General features: G+C 43.3%; 1 protein-coding gene across 2 annotated transcripts in view; it reads left to right on the top strand.

The window, feature by feature from the left end:
* LOC144799939 (protein S100-A10-like) overlaps nucleotides 1-17,577 on the top strand; it is a 35,049-nt gene extending 17,472 nt beyond the window's left edge. For both annotated transcript variants that reach the window (XM_078671569.1, XM_078671570.1), the window contains exons 2-3: nucleotides 14,946-15,105; nucleotides 17,272-17,577. In XM_078671569.1, the coding sequence (XP_078527695.1) occupies nucleotides 14,968-15,105; nucleotides 17,272-17,433 (300 nt within the window). In that variant the 5' untranslated portion in view covers nucleotides 14,946-14,967 and the 3' untranslated portion in view covers nucleotides 17,434-17,577. The remainder of the gene's footprint in view (nucleotides 1-14,945; nucleotides 15,106-17,271) is intronic.
* The last annotated feature ends 395 nt before the right edge of the window (nucleotides 17,578-17,972 follow it).

The following is a 17,972-nucleotide window of genomic DNA, read 5'->3' as shown; positions in this document are numbered from 1 at the left end:
TCATAAAGATCCTCGAAAGTTCTGGAACACCTACAGGAGAGGTGTGGATAGCAACTCTGATAAACCTCTGAATTGGGTCCCACAGGATAAATGGGTACCCCACTTTAAACCACAGTTTGCGAAGGCAACGGGGCAAGACTCTTGTTGAGGTGTCCTGTACGCCCTTTTTGGAAGACCCCTTTACCTTGGAGGATGTTCAGCTGGCACTGGATAACGTTGTTCCTGGTAGAGCGCCAGGAATTGACAGTATCCCTGCTGATCTATTCCTACAAGATAGAGATTCGTGGGGAGCATATATATTATTATTGGCAAATGCAGTGGCAAGGGGACTACAGGTCCCTAAATCATGGAAAGGGGCTGAAATAATCCCTGTTTACAAGAAGGGGGACAGATCCCTGCCTGGAAACTATCGACCAATTAGTTTGATCGACACTACCCAGAAGATCATAGGTAGGCTTATTTTAAATAAGGTCCAGGTTTGGGAAAGGGAGAACAGCATTTTGTCCCACTTGCAGGCTGGCTTCAGAAGTTGCGTTAGCACGGTCGACCAAATTATGCATTTTACTATGCTTTATTGGAAGACCGTTCTAATTGGCAAAGGCAGCCTTTATGCCGCCTTTATAGATTTAAGGGCGGCATTTGATTTGGTCCCTCGCCACACATTATGGAATGTACTCACCGAGATGGGAATGCCAGGGTACCTTTTGTCTTTGATAGTTAGGCTCCACCAGGAGAGCTTTGCCCAGATTAGGTGGGGTAGTCCTGGCAATGTTACACCACAGTTCCCTGTAGAAACAGGAGTCCGTCAGGGATGTGTCCTGGCGCCAACATTATTTTCTTTATATATAAACGACGTTGCAAAAATTTTAATTGATTCTAATGTTGACGCTCCTATTCTTGCTGGAGGAAAAATCCCAATATTAATGTTTGCGGACGATTGTCTTATAGTTTCGAAGACCCCGAGCGGGTTACAGAAGGCTCTGATAATTTTTGAGGACTTCTGTGCCGCCCGTGGCCTGGAAGTTAATGTTCTTAAATCTAAGTACTTGTCTTTTAATGCACCCAAAGTAATTAGGGGTACTGTACATATGAGTTCCGGCCCTCTCGAGAAGGTTGATGCATTCAGCTACCTGGGTATCTGTATTCAACAGGATCTCTCCTGGAGACAACAGATTGATTTGGCCACCCTGAAGCATCGACAATTATCAGGGGCTTTGACAGTAGAGCATTCTAGGTCTCTGACTAGACCAGTAAGTCCGGTGCTAGAGGTTTACAATGGTAAGGTAGTTAGCTCTACTTTGTATGGTGTGGAAATGTGGGGAAGTGAAAAGCTAAGGGGGATGACTGTCTCTGAAAACCCATTTCTTAGAAAACTTTTAAGGCTACCTCAAAGCACCCCATTGTATCCTCTGTTCTATGATTTGGGTATAACACCTATAGCCCTAATTGCATCTTTGCGCCCAATACTATACTGGCGGCGAATTTGGACCACTCCAGAACTGGAAACATACACTAGAGGGCTGATGGATGTGATTAAAAGTGATGGCTCCCGGAAAGTCAAATGGTTGGGTCATATTCAAAATCTGCTGAAGGTACTAGGATTAGGTGAACTGTGGAAGGATCCATTGCATGCCTGGTTTCCACCGAAGAAGACACTTAAGGCATTGTACTGGAACATGGTGGCTACAAAGATTTTTAGTACCACGCCTTCACAATCCCTTGCTGGTTCATTTTTGGAAATCAAAGATTGTCCCAAACTTGAAGAATTCCGGGATGTCATTACAAAGCCCCTTGACCGCAAGCTCTATTTTCAGTTAAGAGTAGGAAGCCTACCTGTAAGGTCGTTCTCAAACAGATGGTCTAGTGGAGGCATGGTGCACTGTCCAACTTGCCCAAGTGTTCCTGAAACCGTAGGCCATTTTCTCTTTGAGTGCCCAATGTATGTAGCACCAAGGCGGAAGTGGCTAAAGCCGATGTGTAGGTTATTGGGAACAAGGGAAGGAATGACTGCAGTTAGACTCATCCGTACCAGTCCTAATATGTCTGTGTATATTGCGGTGGCAAAATACCTAGGATGGGCATGGACGATTAGAGCCCGACTCCTGAAGGAATAATACAGTATTTAATGCTGTCGGCCGGATACCTCTTGTAAGATCAATATTTTGCTCATTTGTACAGTTTTTTAAATGATCTTTTTTAATTATTTATTCATGAAATTATATTTTATTCTTAATATGGTTTTATTACTAGAAGTTTATACATGTACTTTTATATGTGGAACATGCTTTTATGACGATTGTCGAAATAAAGCTTACTTGACTTGACTTGCTTTGTTATCTGACAAAGCACTCTTATGTTATGGAGAATTTCTTGAGCGCACATTCACCAAAAAGGTCTCTTGGCATTAAGGTAGAAAACTAGCTGCTGTGGTAAGGATTAACCATAGGTTTGTCTGAACAAATAGATCTTTAAGTATTTCCTAAATAGCTAATGGTTTTCAATAGCTCTGATTTCTAGGAGGGAGTTCCAGGTTTGGGAAGCAATCACTAAGAACCTGGCTCCTCCTAGGCTGTTTTACTTCTCTTGCTGAGCTGGGCTTGCCTGGGACGGCTTGTTCTTCGTTGTGGGCTGAGAGCCTGAACTCTTCAGCTCAGCAGCACTTGGCTGGGCTGGTTTATGCTCATTTATTGGTCGAGCGCATGGCTAGGCTTAGGCTTGGCAGGGATGGGCTGGTTTATGCTTAGCGTAGCGCACCTGTTAGACTTCCCTTGGCCATGTTGAGTTGAGAATAGAAGGGCCAGGGGTTTACTATGATGAATTAAGACTCTTAATCTTTACGAATTAAATTGTACAGCCAATTTTGGTTTTAATAACAAATTAAAAAAGTTTATTAAGGTTTTAAAAATGATTCATGTTTTTTTACTAAATGAGTTTAAAAGTGATTTAATCGATGAATTTGTGCTTTTATGATCTGTCTGTACATAGATCGAATAAAGATTTAAAAGAAAGAGTTGTGCCGGGTTGGATAATGCTTAGTAGTGTGCCTTGCTGGGCTAGCTTTATGCTGAGCTGGGTGGGCTAGTTCATGCTTGGTTGTATACTGTGCATCTGGTTGGAGAACTCTTGTACTTATTTGGGTGTGGCAGGGCTGGTTTATGCTTGGTGTGGGCTAAGGTCAGGGCTGGGCCACACGTATGAGATGGGCTTGGCTGGGCAACTTTCTGCTTGGTGTGGGATGAGTGCCCACTAGTTCTACTCCTGTTTGTATCCCAATTTTTAATTGGTTTTTCATATACATTCAACCTGTAACAGGTGGAAAAGATATTCAGTCTGTAGAATCCAAGATACCATAGAAACAAGAACTTCTGAGAAGTCACTGATAACAAGAAAGACGCTACAGAGCATAACCCCTACAGATAGATATGATGCAGCAAAGAAGGAAGTAGAGCCAAGGAGAATGATAGGAGAAGGGACAAGGGAACAGGGCCGAAAAGGCATGGTGCCAGGCCCCCCGAAGCCAACTCCCACCTCTGACATAGCCAATGGCCGGAGATACAGGATGGTACTGAGCCGATTAGCGTCAGTGTCCATATGTGCTCGTGCAGGGCGTGACCCCATACCTCCTCAAGCTTCTGCAGGTGGTCATTTAGCCCATAAATCAGCTTTTTTCTAAGTGTCTATGTTGTGTGTATCAGACAGCCATGTGCAGTGAGACAGTGGCATGGCTGATTTCCAATTGGGCAACATTTCCACCTTTGCTACTGCGAAGGCCGTAGCCAGGCAACGCTAACCATGGTGCGTTAAGTCCAAGAATATCTACATGCCATGGAGCAAGGCCAGACGGGCCATTAATTACAGTGCCACCCCTAGGTAGGGCTACTCCTGTGTTTGGCTGGGGAGGTTCACTCTTTGTTGTTTGCGGAGTACCTGGCTGCGCTACTCTTGTGTGGGCCCGGAGAGGGTTTTGTATGGTTGTGGACTGAGACCCCAGCAGGGATGCTCTTGGGCTGGGCTTTGCTGAGCAGGGTTATGTTTACTGTGGGCTGAGTGCCCAAATGGTCTACTCTTGTGTTTAACTGGGCAGGGCTATGCTTGTTAGTGGGTTAGACTAGGTGCAAGGCTGGTCTGTGATCTCACCTGGGCTTGGACATATAATGGCAGCTAGGGGACCAGTTTGTCGCATAAACCACGTGTGTTCTCTTTGTTAACAATACAATAATCAAGTGTTGCCCACCTCAAATTGGTTCGCCACCAATTTGAACCATAAATTATACAAGATTTTATAACACACGAAATGAGAGACAACTTTAAAGCAAACAATATGTATCAGCCAAATGCTATTTATATAAAAAATAGACGAATCAAGAGGTGTTGTCCTTGATTCTTCATTCAAATTTCATTTTATAGTTAAAGGAAAGGACTTCGCGCAGTTAACGTGTTTCGCCCAGTTATGAACTTCTTCAGGGCATCTAAACAAAGTATGACTATCTTCTATCTTTGACGTCGTCCATTATATCGGCTTAATCCTCATTAGTCGATTCTCTATGATACATAATGAAGCAATAAGATTTTTGTCTCGCTCTGATACTTTCCAGTTCGTTTCTGTTTATGTTAGGTCATATGTCATTAACCATGGTCGGTTAAGGGAGATGGAGATATGCGGTTTCGGCATCTGGTGTGTATTTATTGATATAAATAGCGCTTGGTTGATACATATTGTTTGCTTTAAAGTTGCCTCTTATTTCGTGTGTTTTAAAATCACCTGGACTTGTATATAAACTGGCAGAGTTAAACAGTCCGCATATCTCTCTGGCAGTGTACTAGATATAACTCAGAAATGGACTGAGCTCCGAGTTTTGCAGGCTGTAAGCTGGACTGGAATGGACAATACACTGGGTGTTCTGCTCTGGGCTGTGGACAAAACAAGACAGTAAGATAATTCAGTGTCACATGCACATCTTGCAGTTTTATTATATATCATTTTCCAAACCAAAAAGTTTGTAAAATGGTTTCTGCCCTTATCAAACCCCCATTACTCCACTTCCCCTTCACATACGCTCCTCGGGAAATTTCCATTCCACAGTTCTTTTTATTCTAGGGGAGCCAACTCAGTCTCCAAAATAAGTAAATGAAGCCTATTAATAGCCCGTATTATTCGCGCCTTAGAGAAAATTCGGCTTTTAGTGTGCTAATTGTTTTTGAAAATACTGCGAACAAATCAAATTGCTCAATAGAATCAAACAAAATCTGATTGGTCATTTCGCTGTGTTCCACTTCGCGGAACTCCGCGAACTTCACCTAGGCTTAAACAACATCCCCCATATGCATCAGCACCACCTCAATACTGATCCAATGTGCGGAAATGTTGAAGAAGCACCTCTTTAAAGAGCACTGCATCATAATGCATTAATAGTCCACAAACCAGCTATCTCTTCTACCACTTGCTGACTTGTCTTTGAGCCGATACAGCTCTCTGCTGCATCTTGCCTTTGTCCGTTTAAGAAATACTTCTTCCAAACATATATCTCATAACGTACTGGTCATTTAACCAGTCCAGTACAAAAGGATTAGTGGGATATTTTTGGAAACAAACGTCTCTTTATTTTGAAACCTCTGTTCCATCCGCCTCTGACGTAAAATTACTTGAGTGGAGATGCAAGATAAAAACACTTCCTTTCAAATCTGGCTACGGGCCAGTGCTTAATTTGAGACGGTGTTTCCGGTGCTTGGCACCGGCACTCAATTGTCATCACCACACTTATGACACTCTGCCACATGGTGGAGCTGCTCATCTAATTTAGAGAGGCGCCGAACAACGGTTGTTTATGAACACAATATAGATTAAAAAATACTAATACCTGCTTCCCCAGCCATTCCATTAGCTTTGGGGACCTGGAATAACCTGAACTGTCACACTTGCAGGCAAGAGAGATGGTTAACAGTTGTTTAGTACCGTAATTGACAGCAATGACGGGGCACCGGATGGTGCAAGCTGCAGTGGCCTCTGGGTCAGGGCCCTGGCACTTATTATTTTACAAACTAAGCAGTGGCTACAGCCGTACAACAATTAAGGGAATCTGCTATCGGTGTGCTCATGATCAGCGTCTGCTGTTTCTAGCATTCTGCCTCTTCTTCCTACCCGGAACTACACGGAGGCCGACAAGCACTGTACTAAAATCTTAATGAATGCTAAATCAAATAATAAGCCAAGGCTAATCTCTTGTTAATGTCAGCAGAAAGTAGCTGCCTTGCTAGGCTAGAAACCTGTGACACAGGCCACCCAGTTAGGGAATTGGTTTGAGTTTTTGGGACATGGATAGCTCGTTGCAAAGAGGAGGATAGTGTTGCTTGTCTTTGAGCCTCCAGTAGCTCAACAGTGCCAGACGATCCTCTAGCTCTGATTTTGTTTCCAGCATGTTATGATTTCCCAGGGGTATCTGATTTAGGACATAAACCCACTTTGCTGTCTGAGAAACTCGGCCATACCTTCTGGTGCCTGTTCGAGGGCAGTTTGATTCGAGGAGGTGCTTTAGTCTTTCCATCTTCCTTGGTGGTAATTATAATCAAATTTGTAAAGTGCATGATTACGCCTTACATCGTATCCCAGCGCTCGGAAGAAAGACCCGGGGAACAACAACCTGAAAGTCAAACCCTACCAATGATCACATAATCAGCCGACTCCACCGCAACCCATTATAACTCTATATAAACATGCCCCTGAGCAGATTGAAATAACCAAGTTGGTGATGCCAACAATGATTGACTTGTTACTGGGAGACCACCCATAGGTTTGTTTGTTGTGTGATCTTTGGATCTGGCACCAAAATCACAACTGTTTCATGAGGTGGACTAAACATCAAAATTGGGTTATGTTCCTAGTCTCAAACGAACATCTGTGTGATGGAGCCAGCCGAATGGAGGTGTCCTGTCACTCTGGAGAAACGTGGGGGGACAGAGGAATAGACATGCAGGAGCTCTTCCACTCTTGGGGAAAAGCAATCGAGCTGGGAAGGATGGCTATGGCGTCTCCGGAGTGATGGATCTTAAAGGAAAGAACTGGGCGAGCAACTATCCCAAATATTTAAAGTAAAACGAAAACATGCCATATGGATGTAGAAACAAATATATGCATGTGGTTTTGCATATCTTCATGAACTATTGGAAACGCCAGATTTACCAGCGTTGGGAGACAGCGCTTGAACCAGTCTTTGCAGTCCTTGACTTTGTATCTGGATGTTGGTTTCCAGATGCATTGGCCGCAGTTGGTCCTGATCGGATGGCTGTGGTTTATATGTTGTAAGTGTAGCGAAAAGAGCTTAAGTCATCCTTATGGGTGTGCAACAAGTACACCTCTACTTTGCTGGCATGAACGCCACGTGCACAGCTGAGCATAGTATTGAGTGATGAATGGTGAAGGACAGGCTAATGTGCTCATTACAAGTGTGGAGTAAATTCAGATTCTACTCCTAAAGGGAGTTATTGGCTGAACCAAGATTACAGGTGGGGTGGTAAAACAGTCACCCTCAGGTTTTTCCATGGACCCATTCCACCTGAAGCAGGTAGAAGCTATCCAGGGAAATGTGCCGGAAAGAATGGAAAAACCTGTGGAAACCAGAGCATGAACATAAGGCCATTCTTCATTCTCTGGGACAACCCCGAAGTGTGGGACAAATCGAAAGACAAGGTAGACCACATATAAGGCCTTTCCTTCAGTGTGTACACGCTGTTTTGCTGCATGACACTACATTGATGTCAATAATATCGACCTTCAATAATACTGCATTCAGTAGATAGCCTACCACTAGATCGCCACGGTAAGCATATAATTATTATTCCTACCTCTAATTACCAAGACATACTATATGAAGTCGTTGGGGGTATGTCGATATAGTGCCGGGGCGTGTCCTATGCTAAGGTGGAGGAGTGTCGCCCCACTGCTCTCAGAGCAAGAAAGAGGAAAAATAAAATGATAACATTATTATTATGATTTTATTTTTCGGAGCTAAGGGGCTGGATTAGGGTGGGCAGGATTGCTGCCACATGGGGGGAGGATTGGTTCATGCACACTTTGCATGTTCCCCACCATGCTGTATTGCGCAGCCTGGTGGGGAACATTCACAGGCTCCTGTCCCTATCTGAGCGTTGAACCATGGCCCTCAGACCAATCTCAACCCTGCATTGCAGCGTTGTGATTGGCTATGGGGAGGCTGCGTGCTTCCTGCTCCCTGTACTCGCCAGGAAGCGAAGCTGAAGAGAGACAACGGCCGTGAGAAGATAAGTGGGTTTTTTAATTTATATTTTGTCATCCTCCTCGCCCTGCCCCCTTCATTCCCTGCCTGCCACTACTGTAGAGTTGATGCAGTGTTTTTGTCATGCTATATAACACATTCTATAAATTGATAGCAACCATATGGCAGTTGAGATTATCACCTACCTATTTGATAGCCTTTTCAGCATGAGTAAGTTCATTTCTGCACAGACATTCTTTCTAATTTTGTGAATCAGGATTCTATATTTGGTTGTGGAGTCCTGTTTTTATGAGCTTGCCATTTGCCACATGAACAGTAAGACATCATAAAGCATCCAAATTGAACAATAAAGCTGATACGATGTGCCAACAATGCAGCAGCTCAGCTGCTTAGTCGGGTGGGGGATCTCAGAAGCAGGACAACAGAAAAGTCTATTTGCCTAACAAAACGATCCCAACATAATTAGTTCAAAGGTGCAATAAGAAGAGAAACAAGACTAAAGCAACAGTTAAAAACACGCCCGGCAAGGCCAAAGCAGACCTATTGGCTTTGCTCATGCCTTTTGGTGATGATGTTCAGCATTGACAAAAAAGAAAATGGGACCTGCTGATGCTGCTGAACAGCATTGGCAAAAAAGATTATGCTTATGCTTGCATGTGTCATTGCACACTGAAGCGTCTTACTGCTATGGCAGCCCCAGCGTGATAATGTCTACGCATGCGTGCATCACCACTCATGGTCGCATACGCATTATGACACGGCTGCCATCTTTTTTTATTACAGCCTTTTAAGATGGTGGCACCCCATCTTTCAGTGTTAAATGAAAAAATTAATATGCATAGTCCTAAAAGGGTAATAAAAAAAAAATGTATTAAAAAAAACGGGACTGAAAGGGGCAGGAGAGCAACAGAGGATGAGGGTGATGAAGGACATAAAGGAAACCCCACCAACAAGCGTCAGTAGTGAGCAGGCAAGGGCAGGGGACTAACTGAGAGAGGAAGTACTCACAGGTGACGGGAGTGCATATGAAGACACATGCACTCCCGAGGAGTGCGAAAAGCAAAAATAATCATAGTTAGCTGAATGCATGCAGTGGAAGGGTACAAGTCACCCAATCAAAAGGATGGTAAAACATGGTTATGCGAGTAACCTTAAATGTTAGGTAAGACCGTGTAAAAGGTTGGATTGCTTTATATCTGCATCTGCAATGCATTTACAAAGAAATCTATTGATAGATGTTCATGGTTGAATAACACCTTGAATATAAACCCTTGTATGACAGTAGTATACAATGAAGGAGTGACTATAAGACATTTTTTTTTTTTTTTTTTTTTTTTAAAACCTTTATTGTAGCATTCAATATAAATACAAGCATGGGCCTACAACCGCAGGGGCCGGCCGCTAAACAAAATTAAGACCCCCTATATCACAGTACGACACAGCTCATCAGCCGACAACCCGGAGGTCCGGCAGCGATTCATAATAGAGCTTGTATTAGAATGCACAACTGAGTCCTAGGATGAGACAGAGGTTCCATTTTATATTATTTAAGAAAGGATCAGGTGCCATACAATCAAACAGAAGAATACGGGGGACAGGGCAAGAAACAGGATATGCACGTAAGAACCGCTATAATGGAACATTGGCGCCAAAGCATATGGATCGATGCAAACGACAATACAATATACATTCAATGTTGAGCGCCACCTCTCAGGTCCTGCCCACCCGGGAATCAGGATATCATAAAAAGCATAAGCACTAAATACAAGTACACAATAAGAATCCGAATGATTCACAAGCTATCCTGATCCTTTAAGGAAGAGAAAGGGAAGGAAAGAAAAAGGCCATAGAAATAAAATAATGCAAAATAAAAAACCCTGTCCAACCCCCCACCCTGCACCCCTGCAAATGGCTACAGCCTAACCCCACTAGCAGCGTGCCTGTCGCCCCTAATAACGAAAACCCTAAAAGTAGGAAAAAGAGTGGAGGAGGGCTTATCCGTTGTGGCTCCCAGCCCCTTTAGTCCCCCGCCAGAAACAGACACCCCCTATCACTAAAAGGCCAACGTATGACAACACTTATAGAAAAAATTAGGGGGTACCGTAATACACCGCCCAGCCTTTTAGATCAAACAGTTGCAGGTCGAATACCCGTAAAAGCCACTCCAACCCGTCCCGACCTAGTTGATCTTAACCTTGGCCCTTCCGAATCAGCACACGAACCCCCCCCAGCGAGACCCAAAGGCACACAAAGGAGTAATAGAGGAGAAGGGAGTCATCAAGAATCAATCTATGGCGACTCGTAGGCTGCGAGTCCACAAGAACTTCAGACGCAGAAGGACTCTCCCTCCTAGATGGACAGTCCCAACGTATCTTGCCCAGGAGTAGTAAAGTCACCAAGAAAGGAGAAGACGACCACAAAATGAATGGAAAGTCAAGAACAAAAGTCTCTGGGAGGGGAATGCCTTTCGATACCTCCAAAGTCGATAGTGGTGGAAGGTTCGGCAATACACTGACGACCTCGGGAACACCTTCCTCCAGGGCACCATCCGATGGTATCAATACTTGCTTCCTCACGGGGTTCTCGCACGGAGTCAAAATGGCCGTGGTTTGAATGGCTACAGATTGCTGTTCCAACAGTAAGGCTGGGTCCGGTTCCACCAGGAGCATCTCAGATAGGCGCATGTCCAATTTGCACAATAAGACATCCACATGTGAATGAAACGCCCTAATTTCTGCCAATATTGACCTCAGCGATGGCTCAAGCACCGTGCGAACCATAATCTCACACCAACACCAATCACAATCACCTCCCCGGGTGAATCTGGCATCCTTAGGGGGGACAAACAGGATCACGAACGTGCAGATGCGGAGGGTGACCAGTCTTTATTCGCAGCCACGGTAAACCCGGTTAAGGCCGCAGGCCAGAGACCCCGACCCACCGAACCCCGGCGGGCCCAAGACCGGGTCCGCGGGACGGGGACCCCCACCCGCAGCCAACAGCAAGCAGAGTCACTCCTCCATCGATGCTGAGCAATAGAAACGATCGCCGCCAAATTCGGGCTTAAACAAAGCCTCCACTCCGATTGACCGGACCCAGCCTGGGTCTCCCGGCCGATGTTGTTGCACTGCAGCCCAGCTGTGAAAGTACTCGAGGCCCCGGCTTCACTGCTGGAGTAGGCCACAATCTTCAACTCGATGTAACTTCGTCAAACCAGCCGATAAAAGTTCCCGGATTGCACCATCGGATTGCGGAACAGTTCATGTACACAGAGGCTAGGCGTAAAATCAGGATAATGTACAGGATATTGCGGCGGGATACGGAGGTCGGCAGAGCCGGGAGCCTAAGCAGCCATCTCGTTTGCTGACGTAGCTCCTCCTCCGACTGCAAGACATTTAATAATGAAAGAGTTGAGATAAACTCACATCAAACGAACACAACAACAAATTCTGAATGTACTGGGAAGAGATGGGATGCGTCCTGGCTGACAAACGTATTAACCCACCTTCTGAATACTGGAGTGGTACTGCAGGACCACACCAAGGCAGTTGTAGGCCCCACTGAACAAACGGAACACAGAGGACCCTGTTGACTGTAGGTGTTTCAAGATGAATTCCATACAAATTAAGGAGCCTGTGCACAGTCTGGGTCGTGCTTTGCATAAGCAAAGGCTATGACATGTTGTGAGATGTAGGTACGCTTGAAAGGTGAGAGACAGTGCTTTCTGCAATGATTAGTACTGTCAAAACCAAGAATCTTTCATAATCGTTAACTAACTACATTGCATATGACTAGAAGAGAATGTCTGCGTATTTGTAGACGAAACCAAGATTTGGAGCAGAGGTGATGCTACAGAAAGAATGAAAAAGGTTGCAGTAAACCAATGCCATGCTTTAGGATTTAATGCAATGAAGTGCAGAGTCGTGAGTTTGCAAGGAGAGCTGTTTGGGACAGGACGAGTGATAGAAATGTCATCATTGCACAGTAAAGAGATTTTGCGGCTATGCTGGCTAAGAGTCATGGTTTCAAAACACGGCGTTGAGCATGGCCAGGTGAATGTCAGAGTAGGCAGACAAGAGTTGTGCTTTCACCACATTAACGAGTCCTCAGCTTGATGTTTTGAGTTTCTGCAGCCATATTTCCAGAAGATAAACTGAAAGTCAGTCCAGAGTAGGAGTATCGCAGATGGTGCAAAGTCTCACAAAAATATGGCTTGAAAGAGAGAAGACTGATGGTGGGCTGTACTCCTCACACCTCTCCTTGGAGACTCATGAGGACGTTCTTCAAGAAAGTGGGTTAATGTATGGAATCTTGTTCTAGGAGAAGTTGTGGCAGCAAAATCAGTAAACATTACAAAAAGGGTCAGACAGACACACAAGAGTAATAGTAGTGTGGAAGTAAAGACCACGTTTGAGGCCGAGTAGGGTGTGTGGTATTACCACAGGCAAGGGAATGGAACAATTGGGGGGACTTGCAAATATCCAGACATCTACTGTGAGTTGAGTGTGATAAGTCAAGCTTGCTACCTTCTCCAACTTCACATGTTTAACAATTCCGTTTCGCGCTTCTACAACTTTCACAATTCTTTTGTGATTTCACTCACTATGGTGCGCCCCACTTCCTCCCCTCTGTCGCTCTCTCTTTCTTTCCCTCTCACCTCTATGGATTTAAACCTTTTACTCTATACTGCGTCCTAACCCTGGCCCTCAATAATCCACAGCATTGAGAAATCATTCAGTGGCCCTCCTTGTACTGCACTTGATGAGTGACATTGATGTGCCCGGGGAGTCTGGAACACTTTATGGCATTCAGATCACGCTGCAATCATCTAAGCAAAACAATGGTGTGAATTTATTCAAAATGAGGGAGCCGCCTAGCAATGGGAAGCATGACTGTCCCTCCAGGCAAGAAAGGCGTGTCTCTATAGACAAGGAAGCAGAACAGGACATGAAAAACTGGTTCTTTCACAGAGAATGACCCTGGTAAAGACAAACCGTATTCCATACATTATATAGATGTTGATCTATAAAGCTGCAACATTTCACAATTTTATATTTGTTGTTGATTAGCCTTTATTTAAGCCTAAAGGGTGTTTGATATACATAGCCTGAAAAGTTTCCTGAGATACAAATACAATGGTTAGAGGGGAACGCGACTGTTCACTAGGGCTTTGGGCTGGAGATGCTATTTAGGATTCTGGGGACAAGCCAGGCCGAATCGTGGTAGAACATTAATTGCAGATTCTTGAGCATAAAACACTTTCATTTTGAGAAAAACCAGATGGCAATATTGGTTTGCATTAGTTTTTGATTCAGCAATAGCACGCTTTGCAAGCATTGGATACTAAACAATTGTCCTTGTTCTCAGGTCTCCAGGGTGTGTATGATTTGAGGATTCAGTAGTTTTCATTCTTCCAGTGCGACTGAATATTCATGCTCACTACAGTGGGCTCCATGCTTCAGTATGATGGACATTTTGCACTGTGTTCCAAAAAAGGGTCTTACATGCATCCAGGAATTGCATTGAATAATGGATCCTTGTGCTCTAGACAAATACCAGATTTGAAGAAACCAGTTCTGCTGAAACATTATCAAACCTGGTTCCTCGTATTTTTCTAAATAAAGTACATTTAACAAGACGTCAAATCAAATCCATTGCGGTGAATGATTTTCGTGCTAAAAATGTACTGGCGCCGGGACACTTCCATTGGGGGTAGCCATGCGCTCTATAAGCTACATATTATTAATATTATTTACTATGATCATTTTGTTTTTGGCATGGATCATATTGATCCCATTAAATGACCCAAATACTTCACCCCCTATAGTTGTTTTATATTGTTTTTTCTTTGCCCTTGCAAAAACTCTACATCCTCTTTCTTTTGTTTTCCTGTCAGAGTGTAAGCCTACATATCCCCTTCACCTGCCCCTTCATATCCCCCTCCATCCTCCTTCTGCCTTCTTCATGACCGTTCTCTCTCCCACACCACTTCTTGTCCTCTTTTTTTGGTACGTCTGATTGGTGGTGGTGATGTAGAAACCCCAATTTCCATCGACGTCCCTTACTTCATGCCCTTTCTCTCCATCTCTCCACCCACGTTTTACTCACAACTGTCAGTCTTTTTTATTTACATATTTTTAAAAGGTATTGTGCTGTTTCTACACTCCACCACTGAACTTTTTCTTTATTCCTCCATGAATTTTCAAGATTTATTTTAATCGTCTGTTATCTGTTCAGCCTCTGATGCTCCTTCTAAACAGGGTCATGGTTTATATAGTTTTTTGCTGGCCCTAAACTCCAAACTCAGTTCATAGGCATTAAAAATACTCTTATAATGAAAGAAATATTAGGAATTGTAAGACAGTTGTAATTTTCTTCTGCATATCAGACCGGGTATTCAATCTAATAGCAGTGTTTTTCTTCTTCATAAAACCGTGTTTTCACCTAATTTGAGGTTTACATTTTTGGTGTCATCTGGAATGTTAATTTTAGTTAACTATTTATCCAGAAAACACACTAACTTCGGTTAATATATAGAACGGTGGATGTACATTGGTTATAAAATGGGAAGCTTTCGACAAAGAATGTCTTGCTAGTTTCTTTTTCTCCATCCAACCTTGTTCTAGATTACATTTTCTACATTAGTTTTGTGTATAGAATTAATTCATAAATCTTCATTTGTCTTTTTCTTAAAAGATTAGCAACACAGTCTGCAAAGATGGTGGTACCAACTCAACTGGAACAAGCCATGGAAACCATTATGTTTACTTTTCACAAATATAGTGGAGACAAAGGCTACTTGAACAAAGATGATCTTAAACACTTCATGGAGAAAGAGTTCACTGAATTTCTCAGGGTAAGTTGCACCTGGTGAGATATTTACACCAGCCAGTAGTAACCTTCCTCATACACATAAGTCTATCATACTTAAGAGTTCTGATCTTCTTCAATATTGATTTTGGTTCCCAATTCCTTGACAATCAAGTAACGGAGGCAGAAAAGCCAGGAATAGTGAAAAAGTAATTGCGTTTGGGGTAGAACACACTCACCTAATGGTGCCCAATGTCCTGTGGATTCAGTTGTGGCAATAAAGTACTTAAGGATGGGCTTGAGCTAACAACTCTCCTGTTGTTTAGAGAGAGAGATGTATGATCCTATTAAGCCACCCCACTTTCACATGGAATTCTCCAAGTTTGGACAACTACAGGGGAAGATAAAATACAATCCAGTTTTCTACAAAGACATAAAAGCACTAGGACATAGGTCAAAGCCACAATGCTTCCTGTCACGGGTTGTCATCTAATCTTTACACTTTAAAAATTGGGACTGCTTTCATTCCCAGAAATCCTAGAAACATTATATGTTGGGCGAAGTTTTGATTGCACATAGATATGCAAATTTATAAATGATGACTAGATGTAAATGGATTTACAAAAGTGAGTTTACCTGGCCCACAGTAAAGTCATATATAAATCACTGTACTGTGATTGGTGTTCAACTGTTTATGCAGATTGAAAAGAGTTCTCTCTCTTACATGTCCCTTTCCTAAGACTCCTCGAAGCTACCTAGATTTAAAGGCCCTGCACAACATCTTCAAGCTAGGGGAGCCATTCTCGCCACCCGTAACTTGGAAGTAACACGTAGCAGTGACTCTTACTAACACTTTTAGACACTGTTAAAGTAGACCGTGTATATTTTTTGTGCGTGAGGCTCATCTGTTTCTGAGCACAGCCAAGCCTAGCAGATACAAGAAGGTGAAGAGATTTACCCCATAGCACTATTTGTGGATGAGTGTAGAAGCCTGCATTGACCTCAGGAGTCCTAGTTTCACCTTTCACAATTTATCCTTTAGAAGATATTTCTTCTGAAAGAGAACGATAAGGAAAGTACCTGGAAGTGCCTGCCTATTTTCTGGTGCACTAAAAAACATATTGCTCAACACCTTATTTGTGAAGGAAGGGAGGCAAGTCGTGTGTTGCAATAACCCTGACATGCAGCAGCAGAGTGCCTTGTGACATGGTGCAGCCTGAAGGTCGGTGGCTGATTATCTTGATTGTGCTATGGGCTATACACCACACGTGGGGCAGCCGCGCCCCAACGCATCAATGGGAGATCGAGAAACCACACCCCATAGAAAACATCCTTAAAGACACTGACCACGTCTTTATCTCTCAAAGACCATGAAGTATCTCATGTTTGTCATGTACTCTTGGGTTTGATGGTGTACTACTGGCAAGCACTGAGAATGACATGGTTGCGGTGTGAAACACTAGTGCAAGCAACAGTTCATGGGTGATCCTGTTGAGATGGTCAAAGGAACAGAAATTTCTCTAAAAGAACAACTGCCATGTCAGAATTGCACGAAAAATAATGCATCTGCTGAAAAATAGGTTACCACCATGAAGCCTGAATCGGTTTCTTTAATCTCCAATGTGAAGGTGCAAAATTTACGTTTGTGCAATACATATTTAGATCATGTTTTCTATGCATGCTTTGAGTACACTGTCACTGTCCATCTGTGCTTGCAACGCGTCATCAGAGTTCATGGAATAGAAGACATAGTACTTTGTACCACATAGAGAAGGCGGTATCAGACGCCAGGCTCATTAAACACCTATGTTCATCTAAAGTTTTCTTGAGTAGCCTTACATCCAGTATATCCAACCTCCTTCCCAATTTAGCTCTGGTCTTGATAGTCCAATCTAAATTCTTATTCTTGCCCTCACAAGGGGTTGTGCCTTTTCACATTTGGTGCTAACTAAATAATTTGAAGTTATCCACATGAGAGTTTTTAAATGTATCTGTGCAGTTACATCAATGTATCCCACTTCCCGTACAATTGTATTCTGGTATTTGTAGTTCAATGTAAAACTGGAACTGAGAAGAACTTATTCATCTTTTGCAGTTAGCAGAATTTGAAACCAGACCCCTTAATGTGGTGACTTTTTTGTCTTTCCACTTTCTTTCTGTCGTAACTGTAACATCCTGAAACCTCCTTTGATTTTATGTTTGTTTCCAACAGAACCAGAGGGATCCTTTGGCAGTGGACAAGATCATGAAGGACCTAGACCAGTGCCGGGAAGGGCAGATCAACTTTCAGAGTTTCTACTCCCTCATTGCTGGGCTCAACATCGCCTGCAACGACTACTACGTCGCGCACATGAAGCCCAAGTCGAGAAGCTAGAAATGCTATCCAACACTGGAACCCCGCGCTGCCGTGCAGGGAGCAATGAACTTATATGTTCTCCCTGCGAGAGGGAGAGCAAAGTGATATTCCTTATACCCCTGGCTGAAAAAATAAAGACCCATGACTTGTTTTGGTAAAAACTGTGAGTGTATTTCTTGTTCCTTGTTCCATATAGGCTGACCTATTTTCACACTTTGATTAGATTTTTTTCTAATTCTTCACTGTACCCCAGTCTGCACGCATATGTTTAAGATAAAGTGTAACCCACACAGCCTTTTTCAGCCATGAAAACAAAAAACACGACATGCTTTTTCTCTTAAAGCATATATTTTTCTAGATGCAGCTAGCAGTAGAATCACCAGAAGAGGCGTGGGCGTGGGAGTCTTGTGCCCAAGCTGGATTTTTTTCTGCCCCCTCTTATGCTCCCATCAAGAGAGATGGCTTTCAGTAAATCCAAACTATGCATATTATGTCACAGAATTTTAAATCACCGCCTGCCACTTAACAACCTTTCTGCTTTCGTATTATCTCTTAGA

This window comes from Lissotriton helveticus, chromosome 12 (genome assembly GCF_964261635.1).
Source record: "Lissotriton helveticus chromosome 12, aLisHel1.1, whole genome shotgun sequence".
Classification (NCBI taxonomy): Eukaryota; Metazoa; Chordata; class Amphibia; order Caudata; family Salamandridae; genus Lissotriton; species Lissotriton helveticus.
This window is presented reverse-complemented; position numbering and strand designations above follow the sequence as displayed.